The following is a 26,415-nucleotide window of genomic DNA, read 5'->3' as shown; positions in this document are numbered from 1 at the left end:
GCCAACTATTTATCCTGATTTATGGTCTTTATTTTGAGAAGTCATTTAGATTCCTCTTGTATCGTGTTTCTTCTGAATAATTTGGCTGGAAGCAGAAATGTATTGTATACCTGTATTCTGTATATCTATGTATACCATGTATTGTGCATTAAGTTAGTGTAATAATTTGTTTTTATCATTCGAGTTATGTTCTGCATCTGTATTACAGTACAGTATACTGTACTCTCGATTTAACAGAATACAATATAACAAACTCGATTTAGCAGAAGGAATTTTTTCCATTATTTTTCGCTTGATTTAGTAAAATAGTTCGCTAAATCGAGATCAATTCCGTTAATACGCTCACACCTACGGAGACACCTCAAACACATGATATGTACTTAGAGTCCTTAGAAACTTTATTCATGGCTTACCTTAAACTAGGGGGTTCAGTGTTTGTTTTCTATATTTTTCTATTTTAAATTTTTTCTATTATTTCCAATTTTTTTTCCAATTGATAGCTGCACTCTTTTGACTTTCTCCCCCACACCACTTCCTTTCTAAGACTTCTGAGAGACTTTTGGCATGATGTCTAAGCACAGTAGTTAGTTGACCAAGAGGTAGCAGTAAACAACATACATGTTGGTGGCAGGACACAGACTGAGTTGATGTAAACAAACCCTGTGTGCCAAGTGGCGCATTTGGAGCGATAATGGAATTACTCTCGATTTAGTAAACTAGTTTGCTAAATCGAGTGAAAATAACGGAAATTCGATTTAACGGAAAGGGGTGGCTTGAATTAGTTAGTTAAATCAAGAAAATACTGTAACTATTTTTTAAGTGTGTGTGTGTGTGTACATGTGGACAGTTGCAGTCATCTGTAGTTTGTATTCTTAATGAATCTCTTGAGTAGTAAACTGTTGGCTACAATATGTTATAAACTGACGGCTTTATACACATATAATAGAACTGGGTAACCAATGGGTCCAAGTACTATCAATGCAAATTATATTCTACAAAAAAGTATAGTGAAATTCTAGCTTTTTAAAATGCAGAAACTTATTTTTAGTACTTTAATTTTTGCACTCATGGATTGTATATTGTTAATTAGTTCAAGAAGTTATGCCAGAGAAGTAGAAGAGCAAGTCATTTTAGAAGCTAGAATTTAGTTAGATATTGGATCTAATGCATCAGTACAACAAGAGCATTGATCATGTCTTTATATCCTAATGCCTTTCAATTCTGATTCCTGTATATGTTTAGGAACCTAGGGAATCCTAAACTAAAGTGGTTGGAGCTAATGTGAAGGTCCCCCAACTCCCCTGTAGCAACTTGAGCCCTTAAAAAGGTGTCTTAAAAAATCAGTCACCTGTGAAGGCTGAAAATAGTTATTCATAAAAGTTTGCTCATCATTGTGCAGCTTGCTCTGTTTGCTTGATAACCCCAGCCACAAAGTGAACATAGAGCCACCTTAACTCCAACAGTACCTTTTAGTCCAGAACACATGTGGGTTTTCTGACTTAATCTCTATTTAAAGAAGAAGGTGAATGCTATGGCTTCTTTTGTTGTGCTTTAGGAAATGTTTTAGATTGATGTACACAGTTTTTCATGTTATGTTAAGAGGTAATGTTTTTCCTATTGCCTGGCTTCTTAGCCTTTATTATTGTAGTAGTAATAGCTACACAGTACTCATTTTGTGGTGTGGGTCACAGCATTTGGATCATTTCTTCTGCCTCTCTCATAAATGAAGGATTGATCCTGAATTCTCACCCCTCCCCCTATCCCATGAATTCTTAAAAGGTTGACTGGAAGTGATGTTGATTCTACAATTTTATTTTGTGACCAGGTCTTTCAAGTGAAGAACAGGTTGTGGATTGCTGTGCAGCTTCTTGAGTTGCTACCCGTCAGCGTTTAGTGGCGACTGAGATACAGTTTTAAGGGCTAGAGTTAATATAAGAGAGTTGACAGATCTTCACATTAGCTATAGTTACTTTAGATTAGGGTTCCTTGAGTGCCCAACCCATATACTTAAGCTTATACATGAGCCACTCTTCACAATTTTGGTCCAAAATGGGGGTTTCATGATTATTCCATAATTTTTACACCAAAATATAGAAGTCCTTCAACTGTGCCTAGTATTCTTTATGGTAAAAGTGAGGTTAGTAAGAGATAGAACACAAAATTTATAGTCTCATTAATGAAAGGTAAAATGCACCAGTCTTGAATTATAATGTGTAATAGATAATATATTTTATAATGTATACATGGTAGTTGAAAATGTACTTTAAAATTAATTTAAATTTTTGTTTGGCTTCAACTTGGAATACAATATAAACATGAAAGGTTAATTCTGTATAGTCATTATATTTCGATTGACTTTAAAGTGGTAAAAGGGTTACTGTGTAAGAAAGTTATAATTTGCTCTCAAAACACTTGGTCATTGTAGACGAGCTGTTTATTGATTGTGATGTGCTCTTGGGGGATACGGGGGGCCCCCAAATTCGCACGGGTTACGTTCTCAAAATGGCCGCGAATTGCCAAATCCGCGAATAAAATTTGCTGACCGGGGTGTCCATTTTTACTTGTGTACAAAGAAATTTATATTCCCTTTATGTGTTTGCCCTGAGGACAATTATTTCTTTCACCTGTATTGCATACACACACACAAACCACATACAAATAAATAATAATGGGAAAATTCTCTCACAAATAATCAGAAACAAATTTATTATAAATATGAGTCTACCCTCAATTTCGTGCTTTATTAATAAATGTGTTTCTGATTATTTGTGAGAGAATTTTCCCATTATTATTTATTTGTATGTGGTTTGTGTGTGTGTGTGTCTACACACACACTCACACACATACATATATACAATACAGATAAAGGAAATTACAATCTCTAGAATGAATGGCTCCCTGTCCCAGCCGCGAAAATGTCGGCAACTTTAAAACTGCCCACAGACATTCTTGGGTACATCCAGGGTGTCATCCGCGAATAATAGAGGACCGTGAAACAAAACTCCGCAAATATGGGGGGGGGGCCTGTAATTATTCTCTTACTAATATAAGTACAGTACAACCTCAAAATTTTAGAAAGTATTTATCCAGGAGTCTTAGATTATTTTTTCCCAATTACAATATGTAAAATTTCTGTGTATATACAGTATGCCATATATATACAGTATATATACAGCATATATATATATATATATATATATATATATATATATATATATATATATATATATATATATATATATATATATATATATATATATATATATATATATATATATGTAAAAGCTTATTCCTACTATGATGCAGGGCAGCTGGGCACATACTGGTATCTCGATTCATAACATTTAGGAGCTAGTGAGTTAATCCACCCCTGTAGCAAGATGTTAGTCAACCAAAGGATTCTTCCTTCATTGAAAAGCGTACTCAATAGAGTACGGCACTCATATATTGCAAAGTAAGCAAGGGCTAGTGTAAAACAAAGGAAGCCAGTCCTTTGCACCAGGTATTAATCAAATGCATGACCGTTGCTAGATATGGTATGTACTGTACCATTTCAGTAAATAGATGTAATAATATTTTGCTATAGTATATAAACAGCACTGTGATGGATAAACTCTTTTGTTTAATATGTATGTGTATACTGAACTGTAGTTGAATAGTATTAAAGTAGCCTGGGCATTAGTTATTAAAGTATCTGGGGCTTAGGAAGTACTGTACTAAGGGGTTATCATATACAGTACTGCTGTTGGTTGGCTTTTAATTCAACCCCAAAATTTCATTAATTCTAAAGACAATGTAGAGACAGTATTCTGCAAAATGGAAAAATCTTCCTGTACAGGTATCCCTTGAGATACAGAAGGGTTTTATTACTAAAATTTATCCATATATCTAATTTATATAGGTAAAAACCTATTTTCCCATAAATGTCATTTATAGAATTGGAAATGGTGCAGTGTCAGCCTTCCTTTACTATCCATGTCAGTTAAGATAGCTATAACATCTTTGGTACTTTATGCCATTTAAGATCACTGATAGGTTTTAGGTCCATGTGTACAGTACAGTTTATGTATTTTATTTTGGGTATAGTGAAGTACCTGAAGTTGGCAAAATTTATACATGTCTCCCTCCCTTTTTTATCTCAAGAAATTTTAGGAAGATTTACCACTAATGCAAATTTTTCTTCTGTATCTCAAAACTCATTTTATACTCTTTTGAGTTACGTTAATGTGAAGTTCCAAATCTCAAGCTTCCATATCTTGAGGGATACCTGTACAGTATTAGAAACTGGATCTGTACTATTACCACTACCTCTGTCTGTTACGGTATTAAAATGAGATACACATCAGTATTGTTTCTCATAAACTAAAGCAGTTATTATCATACCGTTTTATTAACATACTGCAGAATATTGTTTTGTAAGTGCTGTATTTTATTAAAGAGTATCAATACTTGTAATTTTTGGTGAAACAGTTATATTTTACTATATTTGACAAGTGCATACAACCTGTCTTGCAAAATATTTTTGCTTACATTTGTAGCTGTAAAAACTTATAAACATTAGTTGAGTCATTAATATTATAGATTAGTTTATGATATAAAAACAAAGAAAATTATTTGGATGTTGATTCTTACTCAGATGGCCAGTGTGACAACTGAGGAGCTAGAGTTACTAGTCAGTACTTTACAAGATATCATCATTCATGTGAATGGGTGTTTATATGTTAGAATTTGACATGCCATCATTGTCAGTGCTACTTGCATTGTCCCAAATTTTTGTACTTAACATTTCAGTACTTGGAGGTACAACATTGACTGTGTAAATCATTAAGGGTGTATTTACATTAGGTTCTCATTTTTACTTGCAGAATTCTTTTATATTGTTGACAGCTAAAACTAGTTTCTTCTTTACCTATCATTTAAATATGTAATCTAAGTAATGTCCTGTAGTTAACTTGTGTGTTGAAGTGATGTGTGAGATATGCTGAAAGACATTTACTTGCAAATGGTAATATATGTAGTGTGTGCCTTAAGGAGAGAAATACTAAATTAGTCTTAAAATCATTATCTTTATGCAGAATGCTAATGTACAATATTTAAAGTTTTAAAGACATTGCTGTAGCTCATGATGGAACATTTATTTGAGAGTGAGTGCAAGAGAAAGGGAAGGGAAGGAGAGTGGGAGTGAGAATGGGTTTACTACCCCACTTGTGTTCTAACCCCTGTTGGAAGATTCATTTGATAAAAAGAATTATACTTGCTGAATTAAAATGTTTGGCTTATAATAATAATAAATTACAGTACAATGTTGGAAAGATTGGAAATTTTATTAGCAAGTTATTCATAAGAAGGTACTGTAGGAAAGTAGGAAAATACAGAGATGGGAAGAGCAAATAGAGAAAAAAAATTAAAATAATAACTTGAAAGAAGGTGGGTTTCAGAAAGACATATTTGTAAGGTCATGCTCGGAAAATTAAGCTACATGTGAAGGTTGTAGTTCATTCCTTCAATGTTTAATATTCCTTCTGTTGGCATATATGCATCCTGTTAGGTGCTGCAGTGTCCCCAAGATGCACTTTTTATTAAATCTCAATACTATTAAGTTTACTCTGTGTTCAGATATGTGGTTTCTTAACTTCTTTCTTGGCTGTAATACTCAAATATCACAGCATTAAAATAATACTGCATACTATATGGGAACTGGACAAGTATCAGGTATGGCTCCCAGGATTTTATGACAGTACAGTACATAAAATTGTGGTGAGCATTTTAGGTGTTCACTTGTGGATTTTTGGATTAAAATATTTTTGGTCTACCCACGATATTTTTACTCTGTTGAAGCAGCTTTAGAAACTAGAACTAACCAGGAATTGGAGCTTCCACTCCTGTATTAAATTATGAGTTAGCCAAGATGTTTTATACAAGAATTTTTGGAGGTACAGTGTGTTACATGCATTATAAAAGAAGGCTGCATATTTTAAACCCAGGAGTACACCGTCTGAAATGGACGAATATTGAGTCTAACGCAGTACTGTATAATATGCTCCATGGTTTCAGTGTGAAAATTATATGCACAGTCTTCCTTTATTAGGCATGAACCATTTTATAACCAATTAAGAGTTCATAAAGGAAAAGATGTGTTAAACCCCACTCAGTTTATAAACAGAGTTCATACTTTGATACAGTTCCATTCAGAATTTTGTGATACACTCGTGGTGGAGGGCGCATAGCCTATTACACCCTTCCTTAACTAGACGAGAAGACCAGCCATCAACTCCTGAACCACGTCCATGCCAATGGGAACTTTGTAAGTGTAGACCAAAGTTTATTTGTGACCTTGTGTCTTCTATGCCAGATAGGCTGGATGAAGTATTAAATGATGTGGAAAATGGATTTAATTTGTCTTTTTAAAGTGTGAGTGTTTTATTATCGCTAAATATACATTGGTAACCAATAATACACAGACTACAATTTATACAAACACACTACAGTGTGTAGAGGAAGAAATTACCATAATGTTTATAATCTATTCACAATAATGTGGATGGTTGTTGGGGGTAGTATTGTTCATGGCCTCTTGTGAGTTGCTTGATGGACACCAACATTCCCGCTGTAAGGAATAATTAATGGGTAATAATGATTATTTAGTAGGGCCTCAGAGTACGTGAGGGATACATTCCTGGGATATCTGCGCAAGTGCAAATTTGTATACTTTATATTCAGGTCCTCTCTGTAAATATACTGTACTTGTATGTATAAACCCTTTTTTATACTAAGGCAACTGACGTGCAACTTCAGAGTTTGATACGCCACTCTTTGGGAGGTTCAATATCTTTTTTTTTTTTCTTTTTTTCAGAAGTTCTCACAGTATGCACTTTTTCTTTTTCTCACAAGCACTGCCATTAATTTTCCATCTTGACCGTCAACAAGTAACCAGACACTGAAACTAATGTACAAATTTCTCTGAAACTTATTATAAAGTGTTTATCGTGATAGAGATCGTGTGCTACCATCCTCAGATTAACTTCTTCATGCACATTACATCTTGCAGATTTTGCTTGAGAATCTGATAATGTGAAAATTTTCCCGAGCAGTAATCGCATCCATGTTTCCATTTTTTCAAGTCTCTTGTATTAATCCATTTGGTGTACAGGTATTAGTTTTGGTTATGACAGTGATTACAAATAAACTTGGGCCTTCAGCGAGGACTGTTCTTTCATACCACATGTGAAAGAAACATTTATGTTGTTTGAGTTTAACTGTGTGGCAGCAAAAGCCTTTCGCTTCCACACTTAGGTTATCTTTTGCCAAAAGGTAACCTGACTCAACAAAACACAACTGGTTCAGTGTTGTTCTCCTCATGCCTATTAATTATAATGTCTCTAATTCTATAAATCTTTATCACTGGTTTTAAATTCCTACCCACCCAAGTCTTACACACATATGTGCCAACCTCAGTGATGCATTAACTAGCTGTAGGTTTACAAATAAAAGGCACAGCATTGTTCGTTCTGAGAAATAATAAAAATTTAAGTACATAACACATTTTGTTAATAGCATGAAGTTTGACCACTGTCAACACCAAGCTTCCACAGTGAAAGGAGAGCCCAAATATGTAGCTTCAGCAGTGTTCAATCACCAGGCCATTCTTACCAAATGGCTTTGCATATCCAGCCCTACCACTTATCACCAAAAAAATTACGTTTTATCTCGATTTATTTTCATACCATTGTCCTGAAAATAGTACATACTGCAACCTTTGAAATCGTATTGCTCCTACTTTTTACAATTACTGTAGTATTGACATCATTAGTAAAATGTGTAAACTCTCTAAAATTTAAATCTACAATGTTTGACATTTTTCTTTTATAATTTTGATAAGGTCAATAAAAGAAATAATAAATAGAAAACAAGATGTTGTAGAGCCCTGTCGTATACACCCAAAGGTGCCGTCATTATAGCAGTTCCGATAACTATATAGGTCACACACACACACAAAACTTACACATGCCTTTGTGTGTGGGTGTACAACAGCACAACCAGTTATATTGGTATGAATGAATGTTAGGTCCACCAATCTTACTGTTTTATGATGTTCAGTAATCATGCTCATTGATTCACATACGATTTTCCCATTCAGTTCTGAGACTGTATTGGAATGGATACTTCTATTGCTTTGGTTTTCTTCTTATAAGCAGGATACTGTACATGTATTAACACGTCTTCGTCGTCCATCAGCAGTAACATTGGTCGATATTCATATTAATATCCTTCCCATCTTATTTTGATGAGTCTTCTTTGAATCAAACCGTTCCATTGCCAGTTTCACTCTGTGTGCTCTGGAAGGTTCGGCATAGTGACCTGCCATCCAAGGGAAGGGTACAGTGGGCTATGTGCCCTCTGCCGTGAGTGTATCATGAAATTCTGAATGGAACTGTACATAACTTACCCTTCTGAGCCCTCAGCAGATGGTGGCCACTGGAAGGTAATAAAACAATATACTGTACTCTATATTTAAATACTGTACTGTACTGTATATGTATTTTACACTAGTTTCAGTTTCTAAAATTTCCCATTCCCTGAAATGGATTTTAAGTTTGTCTACACCAGAGATATATTGAGATATCTTCCCTTTTATTTCAAGTTCCTTCCATGTCTTATAATTCTCCGTTTAACTTTATGTTGTGGTTGTAGAAAGGCCACAAACATTTGTAAGAAAACATGTCTCATTTGTAGGTATAAATGACCTTCAAATGCAGGCTTGCATTTCCTGTTAAAAGATCTTGCTTATTCCACTAAAAATTATCATGGGAATAAACCTTAGAAAAATTTTTTTTTGTAAGAACAGTTACAAAGTTTGCATAAGTTAGATCATGTAGTGTTATTTCAGGGTTTATTTTTCATATACTGTATTGTACTTGTTTGCAATTGGCCTGGGTGTTCTTTCTGAGAAATAGTTTGTCACTGTCAAATTGTTTCTTGTTACCCAGTACAGTATTTCAATTTGATTAATAAAAAAATGACAATGGTACCATTTAAGTGAATTTAAGGTCATCACTAATATATAGTTTACTGTTACTTGAAATTATATAGTTTGTTTTAAAATAATTTATTAAATTTTGGGTGTTTAATTCCCAATAAACCATGATGGTGTACATTGTATGCTTATATACTATTGACCAGACCAGTGTCTTTTAATAATCAAACTGCAACCTCTATATTCTTCCTGTAAATGTGATTTTCAACTTGCTGTACTTGAACAGGAAAGCATGGAAAGACATGCGACAAACCACAACTATAGCAAAAACTAAATCAGTGATATAATGAAGCATTCCTTTTAACTTTTAATATAATGAATTGAGGCCTAAATAAAGTGTGTGGCTTAGTAACAAACAAAACTGCTGTAGTTTATGTTAACATTTTATAGGTACAGTAATGTTAATTTTTATTAATACAGGGTATTATTTATGGGAATTTTCTCTACAGTACCTGTACTGTATGAACATATTAAGGATACTAAAGGTATCTAAATTAAATTATACCAAAGTCAAATAAATCAAACTGTAGTCTACAATGTATTGGATGTATATTTGGCATTCAAAAACAGAACTACATGTGAAGGTAAAGTACCAGGTAGTTTTGAGTTTGCAGACTTACATGACAATTCAAAAATAAGCTTAGTATTTTACAAGGGACCTTTTAATTGAAAAATGGCCTTTTTTCATCTGGATGTAATAAGCTGCTTTTATAAGTCAAGCATAATGATCTTTAATATTTAAAAATTGGGTACAAAAAGAAATTGAAGTCAGGTTAGGTGAAAATCATCTTTGGAATTGCATTGCATTAATCTTTTATTTTATTTTATTTTATTTTTTTTATAGGACGGGGAGAATTCCCCCAAATTTGATCTTTCCCCCCCCCTCCCCCCCCTTTTTTTTCAAATTAATAATCTTTAATTCCTTTATGTAACATATTTGTGATGTCATTTAACATAATCCAAAATTAAAACACAATATTGTCTCTCGAAGCATGATTTACCCCTTGATGGTATCACTGCCCTTAGAGCCCACTGGGGGTATCAGCCAACCACCGACACATCTTCGCCCTATCCCAAGTGTAAATAGGGGAGGGGGGGGGGGTATAATACAGGTGCTCCTCTACTTACGAACTAGTTACGTTTCGTGAGGCTTGTTTTTAAGTCCAACTTTACTCCTGTAGATACCAAACATATTGTAAAAAATGAAAAGATTATGGATATTTAGTACAGCTATACCCTTTAATACAGCCTTAAAACCTGGCTCACTCTTCTCCTCTTAGGTAATGTTTGTTCTTTCTGTAATTTTCTTCAAAATAATCCAGTCTCATCCACATTAAACACCTGTTCTGGCAGGTAACTCCCCTCAGTGATGATGTTTGTATCTCTGAAAGTTTGTAAGTTGAACGTTCTTAAGTAGTGGAGCACCTGTAATAAAATAGTCTAATATCCGTATTTCACTGTAAATGAATCTATGATCTGAGGAATCCCATGGGATTTAGATCTTCTTGCCTTTGAGTTCTTCCATTTGTGTTTAATATTTTGTAATAGTCCGAGCCGCTGTAAACTTTGTACCCTAGGAAAAATGTCTGTTGTTGCTAAATCTTGTATACAAATCGGACCCACACTAAAAAATGGAGACCTCTATCAGCAGCATAGCTTATTGTTCAGTGGCATCCTCTTTAGTTGTACAGTATTTACAGTCAATAAAAAAAAAGTATCGACCACCCTGCTATGCATTACAATATGAAACAATGTGCAATAACTGTAAATACCTGTGGTTACAGGCATCAGTTAGTTTTTATCGTTCATTTTCTATTCCACCGACCTCGGGATGGTCGGTATTATTTTACTGACTGAACATGGAGGAATAAGGTTACAGGGAAAAATAACGTTACTTATACGTACCTGTATATGGAAACAGTTCTGTATAACTAGAGGTGCAAGCCATTCATATTTTCGATATCAAACAACAGACTAAAAGGGAAGCAAGCTAGCTGTAAAAATCTTTGCGGTCCTTACTTCTGGTTCTACTAAATTGTCTCTATACTGTACAGTATATCTCTATAACCTTATTCTTTGTACAGTACTGTATATGAAATTGAATGTCTGTCCATCAAAACATCTTTGTTGAAATAAAAGTTTCCTTCTTTCACTGTGGGTCTGATTTACAAACTTGTTATTCACATGACTGTGAATACTTCCAAGCACTGTATATATTGTATACAACTTTTTTCATTGTTGTGTATACCCATTAAATCTGTCCATTTTAAGTTGGTATATTATTTTCCCAAAACATTGAAAATCAAACAAAAATGTTGTCACCATACTGTGTTTAAAATAAAATGCAACAAAACTTCAAAATAAAATTGATTACAGTCGGACCTTTTACCCTAAATAGTTAGGGTATTCATCGACCCAATAATGGTTAATAAAGCACATCCTGTACCATGAGAACACAGAGTGGATTATACTGTAAATGCATTCTTACAAAAGAAACGCCAAAACAAATACAACAGAGTAACCATATATAAACTCAGTGGTGGAGCTGTATACATACCGGTACTTTAGTATCTGTATCAGTATCTGGCAGACAGTAGATTACCAAATACAGTACACTGCCATCTCGCTTCACATGAGTTGCGCTCCCAAAAGATGCCGTGTAGAGCAAACCCATTATAACATGGGGAAATAGGGGATATGGCAGGTGGATCTCTACCCCCCCCCCCTGCCCTCTCACCAAAAAACATTCCAAAACCAAAGTTCAAAGACATTGTGTATCTCTAAAATAGCTCACTTATACATAAAACATACAGTACAGTACATCTACCAAATTCACTTAAACATGAGGCTGTGGGCAGGGGCGTCATTTCAGCTTTTGCTTAGGGGGGGCAACACCATTACATGCAAAGAGTAGGGGTCAAAATCCTGCTCCACCGTGGTGCAACCGGGTAGTGCTGTAACAGACGGAACACGTTCCAACACGTTTTATTTTTTCAATTTGCATCTGCCCGGTGTAGCTGCTAGCAATATGACTTACTTCCTTACTGCTATTCAGTTTATAAATGATAGGCAAAGGAAACAATGAAAATAGAAGAATACTTATCATTTTGTTTAATTATACAGTACTTGGTAAAAATACCATTGAGATGTTCTCACCAAATCCAAATTTGTCTATATGAAAAAGGAATATAATTACAATTTTCCTTGGAGAGCAAGACAGCCCTTAGGAGGGGCAAGCCCTCGTGGTGAACAGGGAAGCAACTTGCACAAGTTTTCACCTGCCAGTACACAGCTTCTTCACCATCAAGACTACTGTTGTGCCCAGGGTAGACCAGCAAGGGATCTCGGAACAGCAGTGGGCCCCAGATGGACGGTGCATAGGCCTACTGGCATGTGGACACGTCATGGCACCTGCCAACCACTGCCCCTCTCCCTTGTGGATTAACTTTGATAGGTATAAGGCTACGGGAGTAAACCCCAAACGAAAAAGCTGAGGTGGAGCCCCGCATCAGGCAGACATGCTCACAGAGCTCCAATAATACCCAAATGGTGGTATATGCACAAGAGGTGATCAACAAGGGAACCCAACAACTACACAGGCGGATGAAGGCATTGCATCCGAGGATAACAGTTTTCAATTTAGTGACATTTGAGGATAACAGTTTTGAGTTTAGCGACAATTAGAGATAAAGGTAAGGAGTTTAGCAACATCTGGAGAAAATAGCAGTGAAAATTCAAAAGACTTTCAGAACTATTCCACTGAAGTTGGGCAAGTATCATCAGTTACCAGAGAGACAAACACTCATACAAAACACACACACACACACACAGGACACAATTCAACATACACACAACAACGAATTCTTCCCAGCATTACACACTCACAGTTAAGTGTATAAACCTGCCAGAATATGAGACGCCCCAAGGAATTATTACTGTAGACTGCAGTGTGGTTGGTTATCCTTAATGCTAAAACTCGTACAGTAGAATGTCGATACAGGTATAACGTGATACATTCCAATTCCAAGAGAGGTCGCTTTAAACCGAATTCGCACTAAATCGAAGTGTTGTTTCAATGGAATAATTTGGTTTGGTACATGAGAGAAACACAAAATACTAAAAAGGCTGACAATCTACCCAGATGCACCTCAGCCCACCTAGAATAAACAAAACATTGTTTTTTGTAGTATTATGTTAAAAGAAACACTCATAAATCAACACAGCTAAAATTAAGGGAAGCTAAATGGTCTGTTTACTGGCTGGGAAGATGGAGGAGGGAGGTGAGGTGAGGTGATATGTTTACCAGTTGATGCCAAGGTCTAGTGCTTATTCATTTATCTGTCCTTAAGTTTTTCTCTTGTAAAATGTCACTAAACTGACCTTGGAGAATATAATTAACATTGCTGGAATTCTTATACGATAGTGATTAATTTGAATATAACATGATATAGTTTGCATTAGACATACCTGTTAACAGACGTCACTCCATACTATCTTATTTACTACTATTACATGTTATATATTTGCAGTATAGTTACTGATTGAAGATATTACCCCCACACACACACACACATACTTATATAGTTTAATCACCAACGCGTTGTGGTATTACTATAACACCATCCATCATCACTACAGATCGGTAAAGTATTTCCGAGATTCTCGTGGACACACACACACACAAACACACACAGACATATTTTTGTTATATATATATATATATATATATATATATATATATATATATATATATATATATATATATATATATATATATATATATATTGATAAAATCACACAGGGAAAAGGGAAACAATGGAGCACCTTAGCTTTCGTCTTTATTCAAGACATCTTCAGAGGCAACTGAATTACATGGGCGGAGAGAAGCTTAAGTACACAGGGTGACCTTACTAAACATCCGCTCACCTATAGTGTCATTATTACCTGATGACACTGTACCCTCTACTGTACCCGCTCACCTGTAGTGTCACTATTACCTGATGACACTGTGCCCTCTACTGTACCCGCTCACCTGTAGTGTCACTATTACCTGATGACACTGTGTCCTCTACTGTGCCCGCTCACCTGTAGTGTCACTATTACCTGATGACACTGTGTCCTCTACTGTGCCCGCTCACCTGTAGTGTCACTATTACCTGATGACACTGTGTCCTCTACTGTACCAGCTCACCTGTAGTGTCATTTATTACATTTCATTACAGTACTTGATGACAATGTCTGTGTCCTCTACTGTGTTGTTCCACCAGCGCTGTACCCTGTATGTGTTCATTTATTACATTTCATCAGGAGAACTACAGTACTTGTGTTCCCTTAGTGAAGAAAATTAATGACCTAATGTCCACACGACACTGTGAAGGACAAGAAAGTGTGGCCAACACTTTATGTCTCAGGGTAACGTTTATTCAGTAAAATTTCTTCTCCTATCATGTGTTCACCTCACTCGGTGTACACAAAGAACCTTATACTTGGAAGTTCTTGAACTAACAGCATACAGTAGATCTAAGGTTTGGCTGAAGTAGTGTCTTCAAAGCCGTTGAGATACACACACACACACACACACACACACACACACACACACCTACATTAATCTGTATGTTCACTGTATGTTCCTTTACCTTTCTCTAATTAAGGCTTTTGTTAAACCACCAATGTATGTAATAAGTCATTTATGTCCAATGTATATTTTCAGCCTTCGGGCTGCAGAATTTTTTCAATAAACCGTTAATTATTATTATTATTACACACACATGTATAAAAACCAGTAATGGTAACTTCAGTCTACACTGCCTTCCATGTCATACCATGACATGGTATGACATTTGGTCACTAGTGTGCCCAAATTTCAGCTTCAGCTTCGCTTGGGACCTGACGACAGTATGAGGGAGGGAGGGGGGGGGGTGAACAATGAACTTGATAAAGACACAAAAAACTCATTTAAGAAAAAGTGTTAAACCAGATGGCCCACCGTTTTATATTTCATAAGGTAGATAGATTTATCAATAAAAGTGTATGTTCGAACAGGACTCAAAAGGCTTTTAGAAGGAAGTTATTAATAGTGTAGTGACAAATATCTATTAGAAAAATATAATTAATTTTAAATTTAGGAAACATCAGAAACAGCAATGGTTTATCAAACATTCGACCTTCGTTAACCCGATGAGCCGAGCCCAACCGCGAAGGTTATTGAATAGATGTTTCTATTGCATGATGGAGAGTCATATCAGCGGTGTTCAGGAGCAGCTACTCTCGAAATAGAGTTTTGTCACGTGAGGTATTGGCACAAGCCGACCTCTGCGTTTTTCGTATGCGTTTGGCAAGATTCGTTCTCTGGTGGGAGTTATCGTGCCAAAGCTAGAGGTGCAGAGGGATTGTCCTTCGTCAAAATTGATGGTATGGAGCTTAAAGATTAAATCACCATACTGGCAGACCAAATAGTTGTACTCGGGGGGGATATATCGGACTCAATACTTGTAAAGAAAGCATAAAAAATATAAATTACAGAGTATTAAAGAGAGACATCTCTTTACAGTCACCTTGCGCGGATATTCCTTGGGGGAAAGTGATCGTAATCAAGAGACTACATTTATCGCACTTACAAACCATATATATAACGGTAATAACACTGATGTTCAAATACTGTACATAATATCAAGCTGGCGTAGTAAATGTGGGATTATCGAGACTTGAATCAGCAGCTGTGTGTGTGTGTGTGTCCTCTGTTTGTCCCCTGTACGTGTTGGTGCGATCCCACCCTGTGATCATTGTGCATCTACACGTCTACACCCTCTTCAACTTATAGCTCCCCCCCCACCTCTCTGTCTCTCTCAGTGAGGGCAAAGTGGGAAGTTATTTACAGGCCAGGACATTAAAGTAAGACCACAAATCGTCCGATAATAGATGGGAGAAGGATAAAGGGGAAGAGGGGTGGGGTGGTCACGGGGGACGGGCGGAGGTAAAGGAGGAGGGTGGGGATCAAGAGGAGACAAAAGCTACCACATATACCCAGGTGAGTGTCACCCCAGGTGAACGTTACCCAGGTGAGTGTCACCCCAGGTGAACGTTACCCAGGTGAGTGTCACCCCCAGGTGAACGTTACCCAGGTGAGTGTCACCCCAGGTGAACGTTACCCAGGTGAGTGTCACCCCTGGTGAACGTTACCCAGGTGAGTGTCACCCCTGGTGAACGTTACCCAGGTGAGTGTCACCCCAGGTGAACTTTACCCAGGTGAGTGTCACCCCAGGTGAACGTTACCCAGGTGAGTGTCACCCCAGGTGAACGTTACAGAGTGTCACCCCAGGTGACCGTTACCCCGGTGAGTGTCACCCCAGGTGACCGTTACCCCGGTGAGTGTCACCCCAGGTGAACGTTACCCAGGTGAGTGTCCCTTGTCCGAGAATTGCTGTTCGACACCACAACCGCATCCAGCCCATACGTGCACGAACTGATCGCTATAAGAACAGCCCAGTCCCAACCATTGTAAAAATTATCAATAACTTGTAATAAATCAGTGTATTCACTCCCAGTAAACACTGCTCCTTGCACTGTCACTATGTTGAAATGAACTGTAGTTTGAGCTTTTCCCCATCTAGTTATTATATATCTTATTTATATCACTTATGTCACTTGTATATTATTTGTAATTCGTAACCCATTCCCCAAATATGTAACTGTATATTTTCAGCCTTCTGGCTGCCAAGCTCTTTCAATATACCGTTAATTATTATTATTATTATTATTACACACACACACACACACACACACACACACACACACACACACACACACACAGATAAAGAGATACGTTGACACACAGACAGACACAAACAAGCACACGAGGCTGTTGAAAATAACTTTTATAATACTCTTGAGGTTACTAATTAAGTACTCTACGTGTGAGGACTGACTGGAGGGATCACACCTTTGTTTTACACAGGTAACCCGGCAACACTCACCTCTGGCACTAAAACACAATTAATATATAGTTAGTTAATTAGTTAGTAAGTTATTTAGTTAGCTACTTACTTACTTACTTAGTTAAAAATATAAAAAAGACTGGCCGCCTTAAACACGTGACCTAGGGTGTGTGGTGTTTGTATTGTCTTACGTCGTTTGTTATTGTTATCATTTGCCGTTTTATCTTCATTATTTCTTCCATCCTTACTTATGAGATGTCTTTCCCTGTTACTGTGTCGAGTGGCTCCAGCGGTGCAGAGGATGAAGGAAGATTTAAGGATATTTTCACAGCAAGAAAGAAAAGGTAAGAGAAATAGAAGCACACACACACACACACACACACACACACACACACACACACACACACACACACACACACACACATATCCACACACATATCCACAATACACACACACACACTTACTGTTTCAGTCATAGCTCCAAATCGGAAACCAGTTAGAGACCTGAACCTTTACACACATAATACATGGGTCCCTTGGTAATTCTACTGACCAAGGACCCCCGGGTGGCCCGGGCAAGAACCAAAAATCTTCCCCGACTTAGTAACAGCAGAAGGACTCATAAAGGCAGAAAAAAAGATTCATAACAGGAGAAGGACTCATTAGAGCAGAAAGACTCAGAATAGAAGAGGAAAGATTCATAAAAACAGGAATCATAACAGCAGAAGAATTATTCATAACAGAAGAAAAATTACTCATTACAGCAGAATCAGAACTCATAACAGAAGTACTCATAACAACAGAAGAAAGACTCATGACAGAAGGACTCATAATGGCAGAAGAAATACTCATAACAGCAGAAGAAGGACTCATAACAGAAGGACTTATAACAGCAGAAGGACTCATATCAAAAGAAGGACTCATAACAGCAGAAGGACTAAAAAAAGATGATGGACTCATAACAGCAGGACTCACAACAGAACAAGATGGACTCATAACAGCAGAAAAGGGACTTATAACAGCAGAAGAAGTACTCATAATAACAGAAGAAGGACTCATGACAGAAGTACTCATAACAGAAGAAGGACTCATGACAGAAGTACTCATAACAGCAGAAGAAGGACTCATGACAGAAGTACTCATAACAACAGAAGAAGGACTCATGACAGAAGTACTCATAACAGCAGAAGAAGGACTCATGACAGAAGTACTCATAACAACAGAAGAAGGACTCATGACAGAAGTACTCATAACAACAGAAGAAGGACTCATGACAGAAGTACTCATAACAACAGAAGAAGGACTCATGACAGAAGTACTCATAACAGCAGAAGAAGGACTCATGACAGAAGTACTCATAACAGCAGAAGAAGGACTCATGACAGAAGTGCTCATAACAGCAGAAGAAGGACTCATGACAGAAGTACTCATAACAACAGAAGAAGGACTCATAACGGCAGAAGAAAGACTCCGAATAAGATGGACTTATACAAGCAAAAGAAGGACTCAGAACGAGAGAACAGAGAAACTTGGCAGAGAAGCAACTATCTAGCCCCCGGGGGCCTCCAAACACGGGGTGAACCGGGGCCAGGTGGAGGCTGGGGGGGGGGCTCTATTATTTTTATGGGTTTTCCTGGCATGGGACAACACGGGATGGGACACATGGAGGAGAGCCTTGGGACACAGGAGGAGTAGGTTGAACTTGGGGCATAGGGGAGGGGGTGGTGTCAGAGGTAAGGGCTGGGACCCGGGGCACAGTGGGAGGTGGTGGGTCTCGGGGTACAGAAGTAAAGGGCTGGGACCTGGGGCACAGTGGGAGGTGGTGGTGAAGAGAGAAGGGTGGAACTCGGGGAACAGGAGGGGAAAGAGACGATGAAGGGGGAGGGAGTGGTGAAGGGGAGGGAATGGGGAAGGGGTGGGCTATGGTGCATATGGTGCCAGATTTAGATTTTCATATTTGCCTCATCCCCTCGCAGGACAAATCTGAAGAAAACAAAAATTACGCAGTGCGAGAGCTAGTTTATTGGACGATCACACGGGGTCGTGGTAGTGAAGGGGGAGGGGTGCGCCTCGGGTCACAGGAGGGAGAGAGTGGTGAAGGGGTATAGGAGTAGGTGGTAGTGAAGGGGGCTGAGTTTAGGTCACGTGAACCTGAGGAGAGATTTGTCAACAGTAGCACACTGCCAACTGGCGGCATGGGGCCAAGCGAGAGCTGGTAGCCCCCCCCCCCCCTCTGTCTCTCTCTCTCTCTCTCAAAACTAACCTGTATTATAAAGTCAGTAAAATATTTTTAGACGTGCTGCCAGCTGTGTGTGTGTGTGTGTGTGTGTGTGTCAAACTGCCTGGAGAAAAAGTCACTCCTTCGCCTACTAGTGGAGAATATTTTTACTTCTATATTGGTGTAGCGTGAGGTGACTCAGCTGTATGTGCTCACCTGAACTAGGTGAAGTTCTATAAGAAAAAATATTAATGTTCTTTAACTGAAACTGTCGATAAGGAGAAATATCGAGGCGTTGTGGTAGATCATTTACTGAATGCTGCACAACAAGTGGGGACAGCAGTGAGAAAAACAAACCGAGATTTGGGAACTATAAATTTATAAAGCGTACCATCGAATACAAAGATTGGAAGGTGTTCCTTCAACTGTACAAATTTCACATACATCCCAGTCTAGATTACTGTATGTAATAGTTGCCCTTCGTGTACAAGGATAGCCAGCCCAAGGGTCACCTAGGTGCCTATAGTGCGTTTTTTCTCTGATGAGAAAAGATGCCCCGCCCCTCCTCAAGAGTTCAGCTGATTGGCGGTTGCAAATCTGTCCGATTTCGTCCTGAACAATGATACATTTCTAAATGAGTTTATTCATAATCGTTGGGATGACCGTTTTTGACGAGAAAATGTAAGTTATTTCATAATTTAGTATTACTGATATATGAATAAAACACTTTTTTTTATATAAAACACTGTGTAATTCGATATTTCTAACACTCGACATATTATATTAAATAACTGTACCTCAAACTCAACTATAAATCAATTAAAAAAGCGAGAAATTCAAATGAGTTGAAAACGCGGCCCTAATTGTTTATTCTGGAGGTAATAAAGTCCAGCCTGATGCAGGAGGTTAAAGCGGCAGCCGTTGTTTGCCAACCCTTTTATTAACAGTGACATTACCCACATGAATCTGACCTCTATATACATAGCTGTCAATGAATATGTTGTATTTCTTTGTGTATGAACCTCTGTCCTGTGTGGCAGTGAGAAGTGATACCACCCTCAGTGTCAAGACCTGACTGAATTACTCAGAATACGCAAACTGTACTACAAGCTTTGCCAATAAATTTGTTAAACTAAAAACTAACTTGAGTTTATCAATACCCCATACTTATTTATCTTTATTTAAAAATACTATCTTCGCTCTTTTCTCTTTTTCAAATTTAGTTTTAATTAAGTACAAGTAATCAATTCATTGCATACAGTTAGTAATATTCAATGATGTTCTCAGTAAATATTTTAATTCCAAAGTTATGCACATTCGTGGGTGATGTAAATGATACATATATATTTAGCTTGAAGCAAAATACTCTCTTGTTCAGATATGAATAAGACAAACGTAGCCTGTCTAATTACACCTCGAGGCAGCATATTATGATACTACTAGTTTGTGGAGATTATTGTGTTCCTTCCTTAGGCTTTAGTAAGCCCCTTTATAATATTTATACTGTATATACTTGTCACACTAGCCAGATGCTTCCGGTGTCATTGTACAGGGGTACCTAGTGACAGCACTAGGATCCCGCTTCCTCTATCAAGGAATAAACAATTGAAATTGGATTGAATTGATTATTGTGCTGTAATTGTAGGTATAATAAGTGTTGTGGGCGGTGGCAACACTTGTTGTGAGGGTCGCGTCCTCCCAACCTGTTGTCAGGCAGCGTTGCGGGGACCATTATTTTCTTCAGTACGAACAAGAGCATGATCTTGTAGAACCAGATTTATTTTTCCATTAACAGTCGTCCGTTCTAGATTTAGCCTTAAGTTAGCAATGCTCTGTAAATAATTTATAATTTTTTCCTGAAGTCTGATTGGGGTTCCTTAATAGTTTAGCGCATCTAAAGACAGCTTCATAGAAATTGCTTATTAAAGTTAATATGTTTCAAATGGAGAGAAGAGAAAATATGATATACTGTACAGTACCTTCTATTTCTGGATGCTAATAAAAGTAAATTTGGATGTCGCTTCTTCCAATGTGTGTTCATCCTAGGAAAAAATGGTGAGGGTTCTGGTGATGTGGGGTAAGTTGCCATGGCTCCCCGCCGCACGCCACCACGCTGCTGACGTCACTACATCCTTGGTGATCCCACCACTCACGAGTTGCAGGAAAATTTCCATCCTCAGTCATCTTATCATTATTTTTCCCGGTCATGGTTTATTCCTAGTAATGTGTCAGTAAAGATTTCTTCCATATTTTAAAGCTGACTAAAGTTAACGACCTTTTCTGAGTTGCATTTCTCTGCATTGCGAGTTTGTACTACAAATTTTAATACTAAACAATATTTTGTATGCGCTGTTGTTGAAATAAAATTTATTATTATTATTATTATTATTATTATTATTATTATTATTATTATATACGCCTGTCACCCGCTGTTGTTGTTGTTGCTGGATCCTGGCCTGTTGCTGTAAAGGTACGTGTACACTGTAGACATTTTAGCTAGATTTGCTCTAGCTAGAGCTCTCTAAATAGTGTAAACAGAAGTGAGAGCGCTCTAGCTAGACTTAGTCTCCGATCTCCGTAGGGTTGTTGTAGTCTAGCTAGTGTTGTGGTGGACACGAGGTGGAGAGCACGTGCCGAGACTGCTCTAGGCCTATTTGTTGATTTAAATAGATTTCTTTGTTCTATCTAAAGAACTGCTTTACCACGCGAGTAAAATGTCGTCCAATAAAAGATGGAAGTGGGATAGTGAAAAGACAATGTTATTAATACAACAATATGGAAGGTTCCCAGAACTGTGGAATGTGTCGTTGATGGAGTACCGCAATAAAGAAAAGAAGGCAAATGCTGTAAAAGAAATAGCAAAGATATTAAATATTCCAGAATCAGAAATCACACGAAAGTGGCACAATTTGCGCTGCCAAATGAACAGCGAAATTAGAAAATTAAAAAAGAAGAAAAGGAGCATCGGGGCTGATGATGTGGTTTTGAAAAGTACATGGGAATTCTTCGACACTCTCCACTTCATGATTGGATGTAATAAACCGCAAGGAAGCACCAGTGCTAATATGGTAAGTAAAACAAACTATATTTTGTAATCATATGATCATATATTTTAATCATACATATCAAAAGTACGACCAAAAACACTTACTTATATTTCACATGCAGCCTATTTATTCAGAAATATTTATATTGCCATGGAACCTCACCCTTTTCTGTCATGAAATACTGTTTAAACTGATCACGAATATCTTTAGCCATCCTAGTAGACTTTTTAGTAGTAACTGAACGTTGCAAGGAATGCAAAGTGCTGGCAGGCAAACCGTCTTGTCTCCAACTTCCTGCAGTACAAATTCCATCATCTTCCTTATCGAACATTCCAGAGGGAGCATAAACACGGGCTGAGTTATTTCGAGGGAATAAAAAATTGTGTAGAGCACATATGGATAATACAATTTGCTTCACTCTTTCTAGGGCCACCTCCATCGGCCGTCTTATGATGCGGAATCGGGCAGATACCAATCCAAATGCGTTTTCCACTACTCGGCGTGCTCTGGATAATCTGTAGTTATAAATGCGATTTGGAGCAGGTTGATTTGTGAAAGGAAACGGTTTCATGAGGTATGACTTCAATGCAACGCATCGTCAGCAACAACGAATGGTACAGGGTCATCGTTATCCGTGTAATCTAGCCGTCGTCCAATTGGTATATTCAAAAGATTGTCCTCTAAAGCTGTTGATAATGAGCAATTTATAAATATTCCTCCGTCAGATATTCACCCATTGCAACCGACATCAATGTACATGAATTTATAATTTGCATCAACCAATGCCAATAGCACAATGCTGTTGGTACCCTTGTAAATGAAGTATAAGCTTTCGCTGTTTTGTGGCTGTTTCATGACGACATGTTTGTCATCGAGTGCTCCTATGCAATTAGGAAACTGCCATTTCAATTCAAAATCTTGGGCCACTTTGTTCCATTCTTCATTCGAACTGGGAATCTGCAAAAACAAAAACATTACGTGTTCACAAATATTATCCTGGATGTGAATCAGAAAAAAAAATATTGTTACAGTATACTGTACTCCCTCGTATCCGGTATTCAAAGATAATTATTAAAAGATTCAAAGAATCAATTTCTACTTTGAATCTTTTAATAATTTTCTCTTTTATTCGGGTATTAATATTGTACTATTTGTAACATTGTACATCAACTGAGGCAGTAAACTCTTCATAGATTCTCTGTTTTCATAGGTGTTTATACTCATTTGAAAGAGGATTTTACAAGGATTCTGGTTTGGCAACTTTCATTCAGAAAAAAGTACTGCCATAAGCGAGGGAGTGTGATGTATGTACACCTCTCATTTCACCGGAATTTTCAGATATCCGACATGGCCTAAGTCCCATAGGTGCCGGATACGAGGGAGTCACCTGTACTTGCTTTTAGTTTAGGAATTGTGGTTTTTAAAAGCATTAGATTTCAAATTAATCTTAAGGAACTTAATTAATTAACCATTAATTGTCATATAGTTTTGTACAATATTTTATCGTTCTGTTTTTCAGGCTCTGTCTTTCTCACAAAACGTAGTTAAGGAAGAGTTCACACAACCTTCAGAGCAATGTCAGGACTTTGTCACACCATCTACTTCTGGTATAGAACACGACAAAAAGAAATGTAGTGGTAAAAATAAAAAAGTTGAACATTTGGAAGAACAGGCTGCATTGAAAAAAGCAATCGATGTATTGAATAAACCACAAGACGACTACTCAGTGTTTGGAGACTATGTTGCTTCGGAATTACGCCAATTACGTTCCGATGAAAATAGGAAAATACTGAAACGCACCATTATGAAAGCTATCATTGAAATGGGAGAAAAGGAAGACCTCGAATATTCATCATCTACATCGACCCCTATTCCCCCATGTTCATCTCCTGAATCTTATAGTAATTATGACGCTAATGTAGGCCATGGAACAACTACCTAAAGTAGTGACAGTAATATCGGGTTGCAATGCTATTTTACCGACTTACAATTATTTCTTACCTTAAGATAATCTTCTTTCAGAACTTCGTATAGTGCCTTACAACCCTCGGGGATTATTTTCGAAATAATTGTTACTGGTATGCGGAACGTGTACATCAGTGAGTGGTAACTGTCCCCTGAAAGAAATATTACAGGTCTGATAAATTCATGTTTGGCATTATTTACTAAAATATTTTTTTCCTTTCATGTACATGTATGCTTTGTAATAAATTTACAAATATATTCAAGGGTTTTATTCATTCATAGTACTTACCAGATGTTAGAAATCGAAGTGTAAGCATTAGCCTTTCTGAAGGGGTGATTGCTTTTCTGAGATGAGTATCTTGTCTTTTAATTTTAGGGGTCACTTTTTACAGTAAATAATCATAATCTTCAGGACACATACGTAGAAAGTTCTTATAGATTACTGCATCCTCATCAAGCAATTCTCTTAACAGTTTTGCATGTGCTCCCTCTTCATTTCTTCTGGCTATCCATTTTCTGACCCACACATTTTTCTTTCTCTTCTTTTTCTTCAAATCCTTCATTATAACTAATGTCGCAGCTGCAGCAACTAGGCGCCTTGATTGTGACATCTCACCACACACAAATCTCAAGTCTGACTGAGACTTCCTCGTCAAACACACTCCAGTGTACACAAACGGTAGAGCAATTTCGCTAGATTTAATCTAGTACCACTCTATCAAAGCTCTAGAGAGAGCAAATTTTGGTGTAGTGTACACACACTTTAGATTAGTCTCGCTAGAGAAAGCCAAGTCTAGCTAGATTTTAATCTACAGTGTACACGTACCTTAACAACCACGACTATGATTATAACAACCACGACCATGATTATAACAACCACGACCATGATTATAACAACCACGACCATGATTATAATAACCACGACCATGATTATAATAACCACGACCATGATTATAATAACCACGACTATGATCATAACCACGACCATGATTATAACAACCACGACCATGATCATAACCACGACCATGATTATAACAACCACGACCATGATTATAACAACCACGACCATGATTATAACAACCACGACCATGATTCTAACAACCACGACCATGATTATAACATCCTCGGTAAACTGTACCACCGGACTCGCCACAGGGCACGAAGGGTCCAAGATCACTTGTAGTTAATACTGGGTGCTAACATAATTATTAAATTATCTTTGTCGGACTGAACGTTTTGTGCTTTCACTGAAGGTACATTTTCCTCGTAAGTAGAGACTTAAGAACACATCTTCTTAACTCATATAAGAACCTTTAAGAAATTGGTACAGGATTGATGACATCTACAGCACGGAGGAGACTAGTGGCTGGCCAGGCGAGACTTCACTTTGTGGGAGACTTCACTTTCTGAGTGCGCTGGAACAGGTTTTTACTCTCGTCCTGAATATAACCTGAGGGCGTTTTTCTGGGGTTGGTGGGGGGGGGGAGGGGGCAGGACGTGTGAGTGAAGACAAAGAGGTTATTACAGGACAACAAGAAAGGATACAAGAAGCTAGTGGGGGGGGGGTGTTATGATGCCAAGAGGAAGACGTGAGTTAGGAGCGTCGTGTAAGTGAAGGTAAATCCTCTCCCGTGTTAATCCACTTTTACCATCTGTGTATCCTGCTGTCTTGACCACTTTTAATAACCGTTGATGTCTTCTGACGGCTTATATTAAGTTAGGCCACAACTTTGTTATTGTTTTATGGGGGTCGTGTATCTAATATACTATAGGAATAGCCGTGTGTGTCTGTTCTGGGCAGCCGAACGGCACAATCGTTTTTCATCAAACTTGGTGGAAAAATCGCAAAAAATTCGTAGAGTGGAACAAACCTGGTCCCATGTTGATGGTTTCTTTAGGAAGGCATTAATTAACCAATTTCGTGATAATCGGGCGGGCTGGTGGTGCTGCTATAATCGGTATAGTGAACTGTTCATATCTTGCTTTTGTTTCACGAAGTGAAAGAAAATGAACGCACATATACTCGTAATTTAATTAAATTCCTGAGCCATCCGTGCATTTTACCCGACACATTGTGCTGCAGAAGATAAATCTTTTTGTTAGCTCTTTTGCGAATTAAAAGTAAAAATAGATTGAAGATTAGGGAAAAGAACAAAATTCAAAACGTTTAAAGACAAAGAAGGATTGGACTCGTAATCCAAAACATTCATATGTCTT

General features: G+C 37.5%; 2 protein-coding genes across 2 annotated transcripts; one reads left to right on the top strand and one right to left on the bottom strand.

Moving 5' to 3' along the window:
* Window positions 1–21,727: 21,727 nt before the first annotated feature.
* LOC121872832 lies at window positions 21,728–24,389 on the top strand. Its single transcript, XM_042375881.1, has 2 exons — window positions 21,728–22,254; window positions 23,753–24,389. Exons 1-2 carry the CDS (start codon window positions 21,901–21,903, stop codon window positions 24,173–24,175), a joined length of 777 nt encoding a protein of 258 aa, XP_042231815.1. The 5' UTR covers window positions 21,728–21,900; the 3' UTR covers window positions 24,176–24,389.
* LOC121872834 lies at window positions 22,329–25,058 on the bottom strand. Its single transcript, XM_042375882.1, has 3 exons — window positions 24,488–25,058; window positions 24,235–24,350; window positions 22,329–23,190 (listed from the first exon to the last, which is right to left on the bottom strand). The coding sequence occupies exons 1-3, from the start codon at window positions 24,513–24,515 to the stop codon at window positions 22,963–22,965; spliced, it is 372 nt and encodes a 123-aa protein (XP_042231816.1). The 5' UTR covers window positions 24,516–25,058; the 3' UTR covers window positions 22,329–22,962.
* Between the last annotated feature and the right edge of the window lie 1,357 nt (window positions 25,059–26,415).

Source organism: Homarus americanus, unplaced genomic scaffold, assembly GCF_018991925.1.
Source record: "Homarus americanus isolate GMGI-L3 unplaced genomic scaffold, GMGI_Hamer_2.0 scaffold11022, whole genome shotgun sequence".
Lineage (NCBI taxonomy): Eukaryota > Metazoa > Arthropoda > Malacostraca > Decapoda > Nephropidae > Homarus > Homarus americanus.
This window is presented reverse-complemented; position numbering and strand designations above follow the sequence as displayed.

Bases quoted from the DNA above. Each gene is read 5' to 3' on its own strand.
- LOC121872832 (XM_042375881.1), top strand. From the start codon at position 21,901: ATGTCGTCCAATAAAAGATGGAAGTGGGATAGTGAAAAGACAATGTTA. The intron at 22,255-23,752 runs GTAAGTAAAACA...TCTGTTTTTCAG, and splicing joins GAAGCACCAGTGCTAATATG to GCTCTGTCTTTCTCACAAAA.
- LOC121872834 (XM_042375882.1), bottom strand. From the start codon at position 24,515: ATGCTTACACTTCGATTTCTAACATCTG. The intron at 24,351-24,487 runs GTAAGTACTATG...TATTTCTTTCAG, and splicing joins ACTTCGATTTCTAACATCTG to GGGACAGTTACCACTCACTG. The intron at 23,191-24,234 runs GTAAGAAATAAT...TTGTTTTTGCAG, and splicing joins TGAAAGAAGATTATCTTAAG to ATTCCCAGTTCGAATGAAGA.